Source organism: Ylistrum balloti, unplaced genomic scaffold (genome assembly GCF_031769215.1).
Source record: "Ylistrum balloti isolate Yb309-2 unplaced genomic scaffold, AGI_CSIRO_Ybal_v1 Utg372324, whole genome shotgun sequence".
Lineage (NCBI taxonomy): Eukaryota > Metazoa > Mollusca > Bivalvia > Pectinida > Pectinidae > Ylistrum > Ylistrum balloti.
This window is the reverse complement of record NW_026783070.1, coordinates 17,298-35,148: the sequence shown is the minus strand read 5'-3', so window position 1 is coordinate 35,148 and position 17,851 is coordinate 17,298. Positions and strand designations below refer to the sequence as shown.

General features: G+C 39.2%; 3 protein-coding genes across 3 annotated transcripts; 2 read left to right on the top strand and 1 right to left on the bottom strand.

The window, feature by feature from the left end:
* Positions 1-3,515: 3,515 nt before the first annotated feature.
* On the bottom strand, positions 3,516-4,712 carry LOC132564494 (neuronal acetylcholine receptor subunit alpha-7-like). The gene has a single exon (XM_060229148.1). It carries the CDS (start codon positions 4,710-4,712, stop codon positions 3,516-3,518), a length of 1,197 nt encoding a protein of 398 aa, XP_060085131.1.
* Positions 4,713-6,402: 1,690 nt separating this feature from the next.
* Positions 6,403-8,208, top strand: LOC132564493 (zinc finger MYM-type protein 5-like). The gene is made up of 2 exons (XM_060229147.1): positions 6,403-6,677; positions 7,908-8,208. The coding sequence occupies exons 1-2, from the start codon at positions 6,403-6,405 to the stop codon at positions 8,206-8,208; spliced, it is 576 nt and encodes a 191-aa protein (XP_060085130.1).
* Positions 8,209-8,310: 102 nt separating this feature from the next.
* On the top strand, positions 8,311-10,058 carry LOC132564492 (zinc finger MYM-type protein 1-like). Its single transcript, XM_060229146.1, has 2 exons — positions 8,311-8,841; positions 9,024-10,058. The coding sequence occupies exons 1-2, from the start codon at positions 8,311-8,313 to the stop codon at positions 10,056-10,058; spliced, it is 1,566 nt and encodes a 521-aa protein (XP_060085129.1).
* The last annotated feature ends 7,793 nt before the right edge of the window (positions 10,059-17,851 follow it).

Below are 17,851 nucleotides of genomic sequence, written 5' to 3'. Positions count from 1 at the left end.
GTCTGTCTGATGGAGGTTTACCAGGGAGTCGACAGTCCGGTAATGGTAGTGTCTGTCTGATGGAGGTTTACCAGGAAGTCTACAGTCCGGTAATAGGTAGTGTCTGTCTGATTTTGACAGTAGTTCATTTTTCGGAGTATAGTTAATTGTATAATCTGATTGCTTACTAAGAAATCTTATCCAAACAAAGAACAACGTGATATTGAGGCATCTACCAAAATATTCCAGTAGTTTCATCATCTTTGACAAGAAAAGGCCTGCTGTTATATGGTTGTGTCTTCATGCCTAATCATTCCCAGATTGCCCCATGATACTAATGTGAATACTCTTATCTCTAGTCGCGTGATGTTTGAATTGCTCCACCAACCCCGATGGAGAGATTGTCAGCGTCAGTGGTGCGCGTGTTATTTACAGATCGGTTTCCCCTACCAACGGTAATTGTGTTACTTCTTGTCTAATCTTATAATCCTGATACTTAAAAATATCGAATTCAACTTTCCTTTCTTAAAATTTTGACAGTAATTTTAAACTACCTGGATAGAATTGCCAAATGAGCAAATGCTGTGGTGCGACATCCGTAGTTTAAATTAACAGTCATAGTATAACCTGGGGTAACCATGTTATGATTATAATAATGAATGACTAACTGAATGAATCGTGTGAAGTTGCAACCTGCTCATTATTTTAATGACAAACTGAAACGAAAATCAAAATTCTAGCATGGGGAGTTTTAGAGTCTAAATGATCAAATCCCGCTGGCAGGTTTTCAGTGAATAGTTCCCGTTCATATTAAAATGCACGTGCCACATGCTTGACGGCATCTGCTGATTTGGAGTATCTCGATCTCAGATTCCAAGCAGCAACACGTTATTTCAGAAACAAGCCAAACACGTGTAAATTTACATATTTTTGTGTATATATTCAACTTAACGGGTTACTGTTATATTATGTGTAATTATCTAAATATGAAATACAACAGTAAACTCCGAATATTGGACCATCCGTCTTCAAATTTTCTGAAATTTTTAACAAACGAGAATTTCATTTGGCCGTCATGAATTAGGGTACCCTAATGTGTGCCCTCCCCGAACAGCTATGGTGTCTCTAATCCTGCGTGACATAGAGTTCAAATGTTATTCCATACATTCATTAAGTGTTCGACTGGGGGCAAATCGGGGCTATGTGGAGGCCAGTCAGTAGGTCCCGAGATGCAAGAAAGTCCTTACAAACTCTTTGCAATGTGTGACCTAGTGTTATCATTCTGAAATGTCAAATGGTACACAACTAATACTGGTACGTGTACATAGCTAACACTGGTACGTGTACATAGTTAACATTGGTACGTGTACATAGTTAACATTGGTACGTGTACATAGTTAACATTGGTACGTGTACATAGCTAACACTGGTACGTCTACATAGTTAACATTGGTACGTGTAAAAGCCTTGTAATTTTAGGTCTATACATGTACGAGCGCACATAGATAAACTTAAGTGGGTAAACAACACCGTTCGTTTTAACAAAATTGAACGCAGCACGCCTTTACAACATTGATAGCAGAATGTGTTTACCACGAGTAAGTCGTTCTAGATCATCAATGTAGAAGATACCAACAGTTTCTCATTAACTTTAGTAGCATTAAAGTTTAAAGAAAACGTAACACTGTAAACGCATCCCGATAGAAACACAGTTTAATTATAAATCATAAGAGACGGTTAACATCTCAGGTCACGCTTGACATTATTACAGGGAACCCACCTAGTCTCACATTTCATTGGTCAATACAGAGGATGTATATAATACATTATAGATCACATTTGTCTTCTGGTCCATGCAGATGTACATAGTATATATATATATATATATATATATATATCATAGGTCACACTCGACTGGTCAATATAGGAGATGAACATATCACGAAACACAGTGTATGGTATATTGCTATGATGGTGCTGGCAGTGTCTAGCAAATCACAATGATTAGTACCTGGCTACATGCACTGTCTAATATATAATAATGATTGTTGTAAGACGGTGAACCCGACTATCTGTAGTGTCTAGTATGTCACAGTGATTGGTGTAAGACGGTGTACCTGAGTACTTGTAGTGTCTAGTATGTCATAGTGATTGGTGTAAGACGGTGTACCTGAGTACTTGTAGTGTCTAGTATGTCACAGTGATTGGTGTAAGACGGTGTAGTGTACCTGAGTACTTGTAGTGCCTAGTATGTCACAGTGATTGGTGTAAGACGGTGTACCTGAATACTTGTAGTGTCTAGTATGTCACAGTGATTGGTGTAAGACGGTGTACCGAAGTACTTGTAGTGTCTAGTATGTCACAGTGATTGGTGTAGGACGGTGTACCGGAGTACTTGTAGTGTCTAGTATGTCACAGTGATTGGTGTAAGACGGTGTACCTGAGTACTTGTAGTGTCTAGTATGTCATAGTGATTGGTGTAAGACGGTGTACTTGAGTACTTGTAGTGTCTAGTATGTCACAGTGATTGGTGTAAGACGGTGTAGTGTACCTGAGTACTTGTAGTGCCTAGTATGTCACAGTGATTGGTGTAAGACGGTGTACCTGAATACTTGTAGTGTCTAGTATGTCACAGTGATTGGTGTAAGACGGTGTACCGGAGTACTTGTAGTGTCTAGTATGTCACAGTGATTGGTGTAAGACGGTGTACCTGAGTAATTGTAGTGCCTAGTATGTCACAGTGATTGGTGTAAGACGGTGTACCTGAGTACTTGTAGTGTCTAGTATGTCACAGTGATTGGTGTAAGACGGTGTAGTGTACCTGAGTACTTGTAGTGTCTAGTATGTCACAGTGATTGGTGTAAGACGGTGTACCTGAGTACTTGTAGTGTCTAGTATGTCACAGTGATTGGTGTAAGACGGTGTACCTGCGTACTTGTAGTGTCTAGTATGTCACAGTGATTGGTGTAAGACGGTGTACCTGAATACTTGTAGTGTCTAGTATGTCACAGTGATTGGTGTAAGACGGTGTACCTGCGTACTTGTAGTGTCTAGTATGTCACAGTGATTGGTGTAAGACGGTGTACCTGCGTACTTGTAGTGTCTAGTATGTCACAGTGATTGGTGTAAGACGGTGTACCTGCGTACTTGTAGTGTCTAGTATGTCACAGTGATTGGTGTAAGCCGGTGTACCTGAGTAATTGTAATGCCTAGTATGTCACAGTGATTGGTGTAAGCCGGTGTACCTGAGTAATTGTAATGCCTAGTATGTCACAGTGATTGGTGTAAGCCGGTGTACCTGGGTAATTGTAGTGTCTAGTATGTCACAGTGATTGGTGTAAGACGGTGTACCTGGGTAATTGTAGTGTCTAGTATGTCACAGTGATTGGTGTAAGCCGGTGTACCTGAGTAATTGTAGTGTCTAGTATGTCACAGTGATTGGTGTAAGATGGTGTACCTGAGTAATTGTAGTGCCTAGTATGTCACAATGAATAGTGTTAGCACCATGAACATGACTGCTTGTATTATCAAGACTATCATTGTATAACAAGTACCAAATATATAAAAACAAGAACGAAAATCGCTACTAAATAAAAGACAAAAAATACAATATCAAAGGTCGCAGACACGTCCCTCCACGTGACTCGACATTCCCCGAGTTGTGTTGACTCTGTTTGGTTCTCTTTGTGAGGTGCCGTGTCACTGGTAATGTCACAATTCTGGTGTCTCCGTTTTCCTTTCCGTTTTCGGCACATTATGGTCAGTAGATAAGGAACTGATTGTTTCTGATCGGCGAAGTACCAGCGGAGACACAATACAGTACATATAGTGCTGAGTCCACTCATGGCCATCATGGCAGTGATGATATAACATAGAATAGGTACAGGCTCGGAGTTCTTTGGCATGACACTACTGATAATGGACAGAAAGACCGCAAAGGATAGAAGGACAGTGAGGGCATAGGACACGCGTTCCCCTTGCTCTGGTGGTAGAAGGAACACACAAGCGTTGAGAACACCTAGGAACAGTATTGGCAAGATTGTGCTTAAGAGAGAAAATTCCGGTCTCCTTTTGATTTCTAAACTAATCACAATAGAGGAGAAAAATCCGCCATATAATTGTTCTTCGATACTATTATTACCGAGCTCCCACTCACCAAACTTCTCAAAGGTGGACAGATCGATTGACGGGTAAAGTTGGACCTCAGCACGGGTGTAAGGTATTACTAGTATAACCAAGTAACATTTGTGAACATCGAAAGGGTACTTCTCCACATTGGGCACACAGGTAGAAATAATAGTACCGCCTTGCAGCCAAATCACGGAGCCATCCGAATTTAACCGAACTGGAAACGAGTCTTCAAAGAATAGAAGTATTCGGTCAGTGGGATTGGACAGAGCTAAACGTGGTGTCCAAATTTGTGTTTCGGGTAGGACCAGAGCGCGCGGACTGTATTCGGACCTATTCCAGCTTAGAGTTGTGTCCCGCCACCGTAAGTCCACAGCAGTAGCCAATGACAACTGGCCATGCACTTCATCAAATTCGCTAATTCCTCGAAGAAGAAATTTAACAGAAACTCGAACAGTTTCTTGTTCGTTTTGCACAGGCCTCAATATGTTCGTGTAGTTCTCAAAAAGCGTCGTATACAACTCGTGAGTATTTTGTACGTAGGCACTAGAGAGAACAACAAGAGTTAATATTCCGAGCGGTAGTATGGCCGATGTTCTACACATTTCTGGTTTTTCATCACAGTTTTAGTTCTACCATTGATAACGTTATACTCCAAACACATAACAGGCGAATTTACAAAAAAGACTGCTGCTGTTGTCGGTGTACAGATGAAACGTGAATGAACCAGGTTACGGTGTTACATGTAGAGAAGCGAGCAGTAGATGATATATCGTTTTGTGTTGAAGTTACCAGGATATCAGTCCAGGGGGTGGGGTTGGGGGGACTGCTGCTCTCTCCGCGCGTGTTTGTAGTTGCATATTTCGGTGAAAATAGCCCCTTTTGATATGAAAATATTTTATCACCGATAGATACATATCATGGCCTAACATTACATTCGGAGCCTCATCACACAGAACATTAGAATGCCTTCCGCAGGCCTGCGATATTACTGGTACATACGCCTGCCTGGCTGATTACACATCGCCACGTGGTGTAATATTTAAACATCTTTAGTACTGAAAGTCTGAAAAGATAATGTCGAGATAACTTGATGTGGTTATCAAAATAACTCTTTTATTATAGCGTCGTGTTTCGTGTAAGATTTACAATACCAGAATTCCAAATTGCATGTATTATAGAGTCTGTAATGAATCGTCTGGTATCTTCTGAATAATTCAGTAGAGCACGCTCGAACAGGAGAGATCTTTATAGTTTCAATGTCCGTCACGTTTGTTGTCTTGAAAATGTAAAACAAATGTAAGGAATTCATTGACGACATTCAGGAGGAAATTAGATGAATATTTCTGTAAAAGGTAAAACGAATTTTTGAACATTGTGACTTTGTTCATCGCTGTATCTAGTTGACATATACCAGGTTCAAATCAATATTGTTAAAATTAGTCTGTTTTTTATTTAGTAAATTACTTTTATTGAACAAAAACATGTTCTTACTTGTGGCTTTATTAAACAACGTTCAGAGTGATTATAACAAGGAGTAATCACTGAACTCGTTTTGTGTTATATTCGTTAAATCGATATTTTAAATATTTGGAAGACGTCAGAGCGATACTCTCTGTTTGGATTTGGATTTTATATGTTTTGGTAATTTGAAAATGATTGTCGACTTTTTTTGGTCAAATCTTGTCTCCTTTATTTGCAAAATTGTCTTCAAAACCCATGTTTTCCCTTAATATTTCACCTTTAATGGGATAATCACCCATTATTTTCAATTTCATTAAAACTTTGACATAAAATTAGACCTCACCATACTTTTTTTTGCGATCATGATCGGTTATACTGCTAGTAGTATTGGAAATGACATTATACTTTAAGGAGGATTCCGGGTAGCTACATCAGAAAGGCCTTGTACTTCTCCATTACCTATGTTCAGCACTTCACAAGTTCTATCTAGAATATGATATAACTACGCTCTCAAAGAAAACAAAACGAGCGCTGTCAGTGGCGTAGCAATAATGTATGCTTGTATGCTTGAGCTTACACTCAAATTCGCTTGAGAAATTTTTTCTTACTTTTATTTTTACGTTAAAATAAAAGTTTGAAATAAAAGTACAAAAAAACAAATATATATATATAGCATCAAACTATCATTTTTTCTTTTCCGACCGTATGCAGTATATCTATATATATACATTACGATACGGAATATTTAGCCCTTCAATATATTTGGTTCTGGTTATTGTTGTAACAATTCTATTTCTGGTTTATATAGTTTGTACCCGCTAAACTTAAAAAATGGCACAGCGTAAAATTACCGAACTTTTTAACGTAAACCGGACATGTGGATCTGTGGTATCACAAGACAATTTAGGAAGTGAAAACAAGAAGACCAGCCTTTCTGAAATTATGTCTAGTGACACATCTCAAGACAACTCTCAGCCTTCCGAGTATAAACCTCCTTATTCTGATATCAACGTCATGTCAGAAAACGAACTGAAGGATGACAGTGTTCGTCGTTCTCTTTTGGCGACAAAGTGGGATACTGCTAACAAATTCAATTTTCCAGTCAGGTAAACAAGTTGATGATTTTATTAAACAATACCTAATATACTGTTATTTGTATGTCTCTAAAACCAATTCTTTGTGATTCGCACAGACTCAGTTTAAGTTAAATGCAAAAAATAACTATTAGCATGAAAATCGCGTAGCAAATATATCCATGCACTGTAATGCGGATGCAATGCTCGGAAATATTTTTTTCTTCAACAAGGGGAAATAAAACTTGGAAAAGATAGAAGAACTCAAAACATGATTAGATTTCCATCGATGAATCACTAAATTAGTACACCAAACCCTCGGCCCCAATCACTCACCACTCCTGCCGACCGGACCCACATAAACGGAAAGGGAGTAATACTGTCATGTAAGGTGAATTCAAGGAACGGATAATATTTTTTTCCATAATAAAAATGAATCTAGCTTTCGTCGTAAGAATAGCTCTACTGAACTAAAGTTATATTGTTGTAAACACGACGTTAAATAAAGGTTCTTGTATCTTGTCACGGTAATTGTAAGACTCGACAAAATTGAAGTTTTTGAAAATTCGTATGGCGACAATAAATGTAAATACAAGTATTGGTTCTGTTGTTTTTTACATTAACTGGTATGAAACATTGCTTACGTACATATTGCATGTTGCCGACCCTATTTAGTCCCCACTGAGAATTTTGAAATAAAGTGCATATCGAAAGCATTGAAATTAGAATACCAATTTTATAAAAAAAAAAACATTGCTATATACAAGAGCACATGACGTATACGTAGTACAGACGACTGTCGTGTAACATATTTAGAGCTCTAAAAATTGCACAAATACAGTACATGTACATGAATACATGTATTGTTGATTGGTCACATATCTGACAGGTATACTCGGTGGTAAATTGGTTTTGGAGTTATTCTCAATTCTGAGTTGGTGTTATTTAGTAAGAAGACGTATAGAAGGCTTTGTTACAACGCATTACATTTTGCCGAATTATTACAAAATGCGTTGTATTACAATATGCATTATTTGCTTTAACGCAAATTGTAACATTACATTTTGCCGAATTATTACAAAATGCGTTAGAACAAGGCTTTCAGAGACTGAACTAATTTGTTTTGATTTTGAAGTGGTCTAAAGATGAAGTTTCACTGTGCATTGCCATTCAATTAATAATCTGCGGGGAAAAAATCTTACTGCCTGGATATACATATATTAGGGGACGGTGTGACTGTTATTTTTGTTTGTTTGTTTACAGAAAGATTTATGGACGAGACAGAAAATTCAATCATAGCTGGTTAAATGACCACAGCTGGATGAGATACTCAGTATCGGATGACTCTGTGTTCTGTGCTTGTTGTTTATTGTTTGGAGATAAGGCTGATAAAACTCGTCTCTTCGTAAAGCCAGGAGTATCAGACTGGGTGAACTTATCCATGTTAGTGAAACGCCATGAGTGTTCCGAAATTCACAATAACTGCAAAACACGTGCACAACCCAGAGCTCCTCAACTCTGGCAGCCCCTAATAATGATTGCTGAGCTGAGGGGAAAAAATTAAAAAAAAAAAAAAAAAGCAAAACACGTGCAGAAAATTTTATGGATGTTGTTACCGGCAATAAAGATTCAATCATTTCGAAACTTTCCTCGTCACACAAAAGTGATGTTAAGAATACCAGGCATATCATTGGCCGTATTATCGAGGTACTGTTACTATGTGGCAGACAAAATATTGCCATTCGTGGTCATACTGAGGAAGAGTAACTTCATAGCCACTTTGACCATGTTGAGTAAAGGGGACGTCATTTTAGAAAACCACTTGAAGAACCCGAATGTAGTATATAAATATACATCTTCAGATATTCAAAACGAACTACTTGATATTTGCGCTGCTCAGATAGTCAGAAAAATATCAGAATCTATTCAACGATCGCGCTACTTTGCTGTTTTAGCCGACGAATGTACCGATACCGCCACAAAGGAACAGCTCTCGATCTGTATAAGATATCTTGTCTATGAAGGTCCTTTGGTATCAGTCCGAGAGGACTTCCTCTGTTTTGTTACAGCTGAAAACACGAAAGGCCAAACCATCGCTGTGCTCATTTTAGACGTGTTGCAGCAGAACGGCTTTGATATCAACAAACTTCGGGCCCAGGGCTACGACGGTGCTGCAAACATGTCGGGAAAGTTCAAGGTGTCCAAGCAATAATCAAAGAAACAGCACCTTACGCGACCTACGTTCATTGCAAGTCTCACCAATTGAACTTAGCTCTCGTACATTCTTCCTCTTTGGCTTGTGTACGGAATGTGATGGCAACTGTCCAAGATATCGCGTTTTCTTTCGACTATTCTGCAAAACGACTTCTCCAATTCAAGAACGATCTTGCTACGAACGAAAACGCACGGTACGAAATGGAAAAAAGGACTAAATTAAGGACTCTCTGCGAAACTAGATGGTCGAGCAGGGCAGATGCCCTCAAAACGTTCAAAGCATCCTTATCAGTTGTTGTAAGCAGCCTTGACCATCTAAAGGATGATGGTGATGACAAGGCTGGCGGCCGCCTCTGTGCAATTCTGCGGTTTGAATTCATTATCGGATTGGTGGTGGCAGAACATATCCTAAGCAGTACTGTGTCTCTGTCAAATTATCTCCAGACACCGAAGTGCAATCTATTGCAGGCATTGAAAGAAAGTAAAGTTATCATTCAGTTGTTACGTAATGAACGCGCAGATGATACGGTCTGGGACGCACTATACGATGAAGCAGTTACAATTGCCGCCGAGTTTTATATTACACCATCAACACTACGAAGGGCTGGAATACAACGTCAACGCGCTAATCCAGTCGTGAACAACACAAAGGACTATTGGAAAGTAACACTGTACCTTGCCTTCCTGGATCACCTGATAACCGAACTGGAAATAAGACTGGTTGACAGTGAGGGCAGGTTCAAAGGTGAAGCCCTTCTTCCTGAAAAGCTTGATACGCATCTTAATGCAGAAATGATTCAAGCAATATACGATGCCAACACCTACGATGCCGATCTGACCGATCCTGACACTTTCCGGCAAGAAATCGAACGTTGGAAGGCTCGATGGTCAATGGTGCCAACTGACGAAAGGCCAGCAGACATCATCACTTGTCTAAATCACACTGACCCTCAGCTATATCCAAATATTACAAACATACCATCACTTCTGCTGGCGATGCCTGTGACAACTGCCACTGCAGAAAGGTCGTTCAGTAGTATGAAAAGGGTAAAGACCTACCTTCGGTCGACAATGACAACGGAGAGATTAGCATCACTGGCAACGTTGAATATTCATAGAGAGCAGGAAGTAGATATTTGCAGGGCAGTGGAAACCTTTGCTAACGCGAAATCGGGCAAGAGACTGGCACACTTTATCTAAGTTTGACATATAGTTGATGAAACAGGGATTATGTATTTTTAGCAAAAATAATTACTGCATTTTGTTGTTTTTGTTGAATAAAAAATGTGTTGGTGTAAATAGAATAGATATTTCTGATAAGCTAAATCCCGACGGCTTCAGGGGGCTCTCCCCACCCCCACCACACACACACCCATTGGAGCTTTACCCCTGGGCTTCCTCTTAAAAACATATACTCTTAAAAAAACATTTGCTACGCCACTGGCTGTTCTGTCTATATTTTGTCCTGTTACGAGCGTTTACTTTCTGCACAATCATTAATAATCTTGATCAAATTGTAAGTGGCACGAAATGGATTATAATAATACAATATCCGTGTCCATAGCTCTGCTGAGCCTCCGTCGTGCGTTTCTTCTCGTAGTTAGTATACCGTCCTTATTAGATTTACCTCGTTAACAAAATTCCCAGCCTTATTCCTAAGCTTCATTCTTGTGATAAGCAAACACATTAAAAACGCCAAGGTGCAAGGTAAACTCCAAAACCGGATATAGACAGCGCATAATATAAAAAGAACCGTATAAAAAGAGTGACGTCACAGAAGAGTCGATTTACGTACAGTTTTCAATAGTAGCTTATCTATTGCTCAAATTTGCAAAGACGTGACAGTTAAACGATGTGCATTGACACTCCAGGGTTTTCCATAAGAGCCGGTCGTCAGCCAATTTGACCGGCTTCTTCGATCATGTGGTCGCCTACACCAATCATGTTCCGTAATAACGTTCCGTACACGACTAACGTACACGGCAGGCCACCCGCACCTCGCAGCGTTGCAGCTCGGGTCGGCTTGCTTCGCCAGCCTCCTACTTTCACTACACAGCCTACTACTAACAAAATTATGAGAAACCCCGCACTCGTTTGATATTGCTTTTATGCATTTTATTTGATGCAGATAATCCTTGCGGACAAAATCTATAAAAAAGAAGAAAATAAAAACGATAATTTATCACATCATCTAGAGTTCATTTGTGTCTTTTCTTGATCTTGTGTGTGTTTAGAAATATATCCATGATCTAAAGAGTCGTTGTATTGAACACTGTTTTCAATAGACAAACAGGGTTTCGTTGATAGATTGACAAGTGCTATGTGTATTATACTATTGCTCTCTATCTAACAGTAAACGGACACGTTTACATGACGCTTTGTTACTGTGCTATTCTCTATACATAACCTCATCAGCCAAGGCGTTTCGTTGTCCTGATCCCGATTCCTCCAACATTGTAGTTGGCTGAAAAAAAATCATATGGCGACCTGGCAGTATATAGACAATTCTGGCAGGCGGCATTTTAATGTATCATTCCTGTTGTTAGTTAACAGGTTCACTCGGTGTTTTGTTGTACAGTTCCCGAGTCCTCTTTATTTGGTAGTTAGATAACAAGTTCACTCGGCGTTTTGTTGTACAGTTCCCGAGTCCTCTTTATTTGGTAGTCAGTTAACAAGTTCACTCGGCGTTTTGTTGTACAGTACCTGAGTCCTCTTTATTTGGTAGTCAGTTAACAAGTTCACTCGGCGTTTTGTTGTACAGTACCTGAGTCCTCTTTATCTGGTAGTAAGTCAACAAGCTTACTCGGCGTTTTGTTGTACATACCTGAGTCTTCTTTATTTGGTAGTAAGTCAACAAGCTTACTCGGCGTTTTGTTGTACATACCTGAGTCTTCTTTATTTGGTAGTCAGTTAACAAGTTCACTCGGCGTCTTGTTGTTCTCGAGTCCTCTGTATTTAGTAGTTAGTTAACAAGTTCACTCGGCGTTTTGTTGTACAGTTCCCGAGTCCTCTTTATTTGGTAGTCAGTTAACAAGTTCACTCGGCGTTTTGTTGTACAGTACCTGAGTCCTCTTTATTTGGTAGTCAGTTAACAAGTTCACTCGGCGTTTTGTTGTACAGTACCTGAGTCCTCTTTATCTGGTAGTAAGTCAACAAGCTTACTCGGCGTTTTGTTGTACATACCTGAGTCTTCTTTATTTGGTAGTAAGTCAACAAGCTTACTCGGCGTTTTGTTGTACATACCTGAGTCTTCTTTATTTGGTAGTCAGTTAACAAGTTCACTCGGCGTCTTGTTGTTCTCGAGTCCTCTGTATTTAGTAGTTAGTTAACAAGTTCACTCGGCGTTTTGTTGTACAGTTCCCGAGTCCTCTTTATTTGGTAGTCAGTTAACAAGTTCACTCGGCGTTTTGTTGTACAGTACCTGAGTCCTCTTTATTTGGTAGTCAGTTAACAAGTTCACCCGGCGTTTTGTTGTACAGTACCTGAGTCCTCTTTATTTGGTAGTAAGTCAACAAGCTTACTCGGCGTTTTGTTGTACATACCTGAGTCTTCTTTATTTGGTAGTCAGTTAACAAGTTCACTCGGCGTTTTGTTGTACAGTTCCCGAGTCCTCTTTATTTGGTAGTCAGTTAACAAGTTCACTCGGCGTTTTGTTGTACAGTACCTGAGTCCTCTGTATTTGGTAGTCAGTTAACAACTTCACTCGGTGTTTTGTTGTACAGTACCTGATTCCTCTTTACTTGGTAGTCAGTTAACAAGCTCACTCGGAGTTTTGTTGTACAGTACCTGAGTCCTCTGTATTTGGTAGTCAGTTAACAAGTTCACTCAGCGTTTTGTTGTACAGTACCTGATTCCTCTTTATTTGGTAGTAAGTCAACAAGCTTACTCGGCGATTTGTTGTACAGTACCTGATTCCTCTTTATTTGGTAGTAATTAACAAGTTCAATCGGTGTTTTGTTGTACAGTTCCCGAGTCCTCTTTATTTGGTAATTAGTTAACAAGCTCACTCGGCGTTTGGCTGTATCGTTACCGATTCCTCTATACTTGGCAGTAGTGCTAGAACATCCTCTTCCACTGGCTTTACCCCAACAACAAACTGTTTATAATCTCTTTTCATCTCAACACAGCACACATGGACTTCCCCACAACAAAGATCACATACATCGACCACGGTATCTGGAGCCAATCTTCGCCAAGTCCGACAAAAACAACCAGGACAACATTTACGAAAAACGACCACTATAAGCATGAATAAAGACAGAGTACCTATAATGACCATCGCCAGCCCAGTAGTTGATAAAGAATTATCGACCACATTTGACTTCCCAATAGTTTCAACAGGTTGATCATTGGCCAGTAGAATTGAGTTGGTGACTATCATAGATCGAAATGGATCGTCCAGGAAATTTTTATGTAATGCTTCAGCTTGTTCGTGATATATTTCTTTTGAAATTTTGTCCGCAATATCATTTCTACCAATTTGACTAAGTCTTAATGCAAGCATGTTGAATGTTTTACCTTTGCCTTCCGTGCTATCCCAATGGAGTAACTTGCTCAGACAAGTACCATCTGCTTCGCCAACGCCTGTTACAGGTTGCCGCAACTGAAATTTCTTTCTATGTAACGCCTCTGCCAGCATTTTACACTCCTTTGGCGACAACTCGTTGGCAATAAATTCCATTTCCTTCATATTCATATCCATAGTGGAAACGGCCAAATGGAAAAACGAAAATATACAAACGACACTCAGTTCCATGCTTCATCAGTACGCACTAGTTGTATGACGTAATAATGACGTCATCGTTAAGATGACGTAATTAACAATCCAAATACACATGTCCCAGAGTTCTTAAAACGCACCTCAATCTTGATTTGAGGCAAGTGTACTATAGGATGAAATCCGTCGAGGGATGGAGGATTCAAAAGCGAACATTTTAAAGATTGATGAGATTTCTCTATGATTTTTTTTTTTTTTAATTAAACATATTTTATTGCAGAAATTATTACCAGAGGATTAGGTACAAGTTATTACAACTTATGAAACACCCTTTCCCCAATATATAACAAAATATAGTTAGACAACGCAATAGCCATATGGCAACAAATACACTAACTACATATTTTGCGGGGAGGGAGGGAGAGAGAGAGAGAGAGAGAGAGAGAGAGAGAGAGAGAGAGAGAGAGAGAGAGAGATGGGGGTAGTTTAGGCGGATGACGTCAAGTGAACCTATTACTAGATTTAATAAAGTTTTGGACATTCAAAACAATTTTCGAGTTTGTTTCAAGAGAAAGATCATTATTACCATACAATATCAAATCTAAATCACAATGTGTTAATACTTGAGTTGAGAATAACACCTAGATGTCTGTGACTATCAGTGAAATCTAAAATATTTCCATCAAATTCTAATTCTAATAAACCTTCTATTTCATTATTATTAGAGATGAAAAGTACATCCGTTTTGTCAGGATTAAAAGTTACAAGCCATGTTTTAGCCCATGAATTAAGAGATTCAAGGTCTTTGTTAAGGATAGTTTGAATTTCTTGATAGGAGGAAGAAGAACATTGATGAGAAGTGTCATCTGCGAAAAGTCTTGAAGCTGAATCGAATACATCTACTATATCATTAATATAAATTAGAAATAAAAGAGGGCCAAGAATAGAACCCTGTGGAACCCCAGCATCTATAAAACCTAATTTAGAAAAAGACCCATTAAAACACACTTTTTGATGTCTCTGATGTAAATAGTCTTTCAACCAAGCCAATAGCTCTCCGTCTATTCCATAGGATTTTAACTTAATAAACAAACCTTTATGCCAAACTCTATCAAAAGCTTTTGAGATGTCACAAAAGACGATACATGTATCTTTTTTTTTCTTCGAGTGCTAGACATGTATTATGATACATTTCAATCAGTTGATATAAAGTAGAATGTCCGGGCAAGAAACCAGACTGATATTGATAAAACAACGAATTTTCTATGAAATAATTATAGATATGATTGAAAACTACACGTTCGAAAACTTTGCCAACAGTAGACAGTAGAGATATTGGCCTGTAGTTAGAAGGAGAGTGTCTATCACCCTTTTTAAACAACGGCATAACTTTAGCTAATTTCCATACTTTGGGATAAACACCAACAGAGAGTGACATATTAAATAGTAACTCAAGTGGTTTACAAACAGTATTACAAACATTTTTTAGCATATAATGACTAATTTCATCCTGGCCCGAGGCCTTTCCAAGTTTCAGTATTTGCAACACATTTCTCTATGCTAACCCTCCCCCATGTGTTTAAGCCATTTTTGTCTCATTGTGCGTGTCTTGATACGGAATCTTCGAGCTAAATATTGGTAACTACAGAAGAGAGTACCTGTTAAACTGATAAAAGGAAGCTTTGGAATATGTAAGTATATGGTTTATATAGGTTATACAAATATAAACAATGTATATATATTTGCACGCAATTTTTGAAGTAAGATCGTTTTCACCCACGCCCTTACCGGGCTTAAAACTCACGGTCTTCGACTCGTGTTGCAGCAGAACGGCTTTGATATCAACAAACTTCGGGCCCAGGGCTACGACGGTGCTGCAAACATGTCGGGAAAGTTCAAGGTGTCCAAGCAATAATCAAAGAAACAGCACCTTACGCGACCTACGTTCATTGCAAGTCTCACCAATTGAACTTAGCTCTCGTACATTCTTCCTCTTTGGCTTGTGTACGGAATGTGATGGCAACTGTCCAAGATATCGCGTTTTCTTTCGACTATTCTGCAAAACGACTTCTCCAATTCAAGAACGATCTTGCTACGAACGAAAACGCACGGTACGAAATGGAAAAAAGGACTAAATTAAGGACTCTCTGCGAAACTAGATGGTCGAGCAGGGCAGATGCCCTCAAAACGTTCAAAGCATCCTTATCAGTTGTTGTAAGCAGCCTTGACCATCTAAAGGATGATGGTGATGACAAGGCTGGCGGCCGCCTCTGTGCAATTCTGCGGTTTGAATTCATTATCGGATTGGTGGTGGCAGAACATATCCTAAGCAGTACTGTGTCTCTTTATTTGGTAGTAAGTCAACAAGCTTACTCGGCGTTTTGTTGTACATACCTGAGTCTTCTTTATTTGGTAGTCAGTTAACAAGTTCACTCGGCGTTTTGTTGTACAGTACCTGAGTCCTCTTTATTTGGTAGTCAGTTAACAAGTTCACTCGGCGTTTTGTTGTACAGTACCTGAGTCCTCTTTATCTGGTAGTAAGTCAACAAGCTTACTCGGCGTTTTGTTGTACATACCTGAGTCTTCTTTATTTGGTAGTAAGTCAACAAGCTTACTCGGCGTTTTGTTGTACATACCTGAGTCTTCTTTATTTGGTAGTCAGTTAACAAGTTCACTCGGCGTTTTGTTGTACAGTACCTGAGTCCTCTTTATTTGGTAGTCAGTTAACAAGTTCACTCGGCGTCTTGTTGTTCTCGAGTCCTCTTTATTTGGTAGTCAGTTAACAAGTTCACTCGGCGTTTTGTTGTACAGTACCTGAGTCCTCTTTATTTGGTAGTAAGTCAACAAGCTTACTCGGCGTTTTGTTGTACATACCTGAGTCTTCTTTATTTGGTAGTCAGTTAACAAGTTCACTCGGCGTTTTGTTGTACAGTTCCCGAGTCCTCTTTATTTGGTAGTCAGTTAACAAGTTCACTCGGCGTTTTGTTGTACAGTACCTGAGTCCTCTGTATTTGGTAGTCAGTTAACAACTTCACTCGGTGTTTTGTTGTACAGTACCTGATTCCTCTTTACTTGGTAGTCAGTTAACAAGCTCACTCGGAGTTTTGTTGTACAGTACCTGAGTCCTCTGTATTTGGTAGTCAGTTAACAAGTTCACTCAGCGTTTTGTTGTACAGTACCTGATTCCTCTTTATTTGGTAGTAAGTCAACAAGCTTACTCGGCGATTTGTTGTACAGTACCTGATTCCTCTTTATTTGGTAGTAATTAACAAGTTCAATCGGTGTTTTGTTGTACAGTTCCCGAGTCCTCTTTATTTGGTAATTAGTTAACAAGCTCACTCGGCGTTTGGCTGTATCGTTACCGATTCCTCTATACTTGGCAGTAGTGCTAGAACATCCTCTTCCACTGGCTTTACCCCAACAACAAACTGTTTATAATCTCTTTTCATCTCAACACAGCACACATGGACTTCCCCACAACAAAGATCACATACATCGACCACGGTATCTGGAGCCAATCTTCGCCAAGTCCGACAAAAACAACCAGGACAACATTTACGAAAAACGACCACTATAAGCAAGAATAAAGACAGAGTCCCTATAATGACCATCGCCAGCCCAGTAGTTGATAAAGAATTATCGACCACATTTGACTTCCCAATAGTTTCAACAGGTTGATCATTGGTCAGTAGAATTGAGTTGGTGACTATCATAGATCGAAATGGATCGTCCAGGAAATTTTTATGTAATGCTTCAGCTTGTTCGTGATATATTTCTTTTGAAATTTTGTCCGCAATATCATTTCTACCAATTTGACTAAGTCTTAATGCAAGCATGTTGAATGTTTTACCTTTGCCTTCCGTGCTATCCCAATGGAGTAACTTGCTCAGACAAGTACCATCTGCTTCGCCAACGCCTGTTACAGGTTGCCGCAACTGAAATTTCTTTCTATGTAACGCCTCTGCCAGCATTTTACACTCCTTTGGCGACAACTCGTTGGCAATAAATTCCATTTCCTTCATATTCATATCCATAGTGGAAACGGCCAAATGGAAAAACGAAAATATACAAACGACACTCAGTTCCATGCTTCATCAGTACGCACTAGTTGTATGACGTAATAATGACGTCATCGTTAAGATGACGTAATTAACAATCCAAATACACATGTCCCAGAGTTCTTAAAACGCACCTCAATCTTGATTTGAGGCAAGTGTACTATTGGATGAAATCCGTCGAGGGATGGAGGATTCAAAAGCGAACATTTTAAAGATTG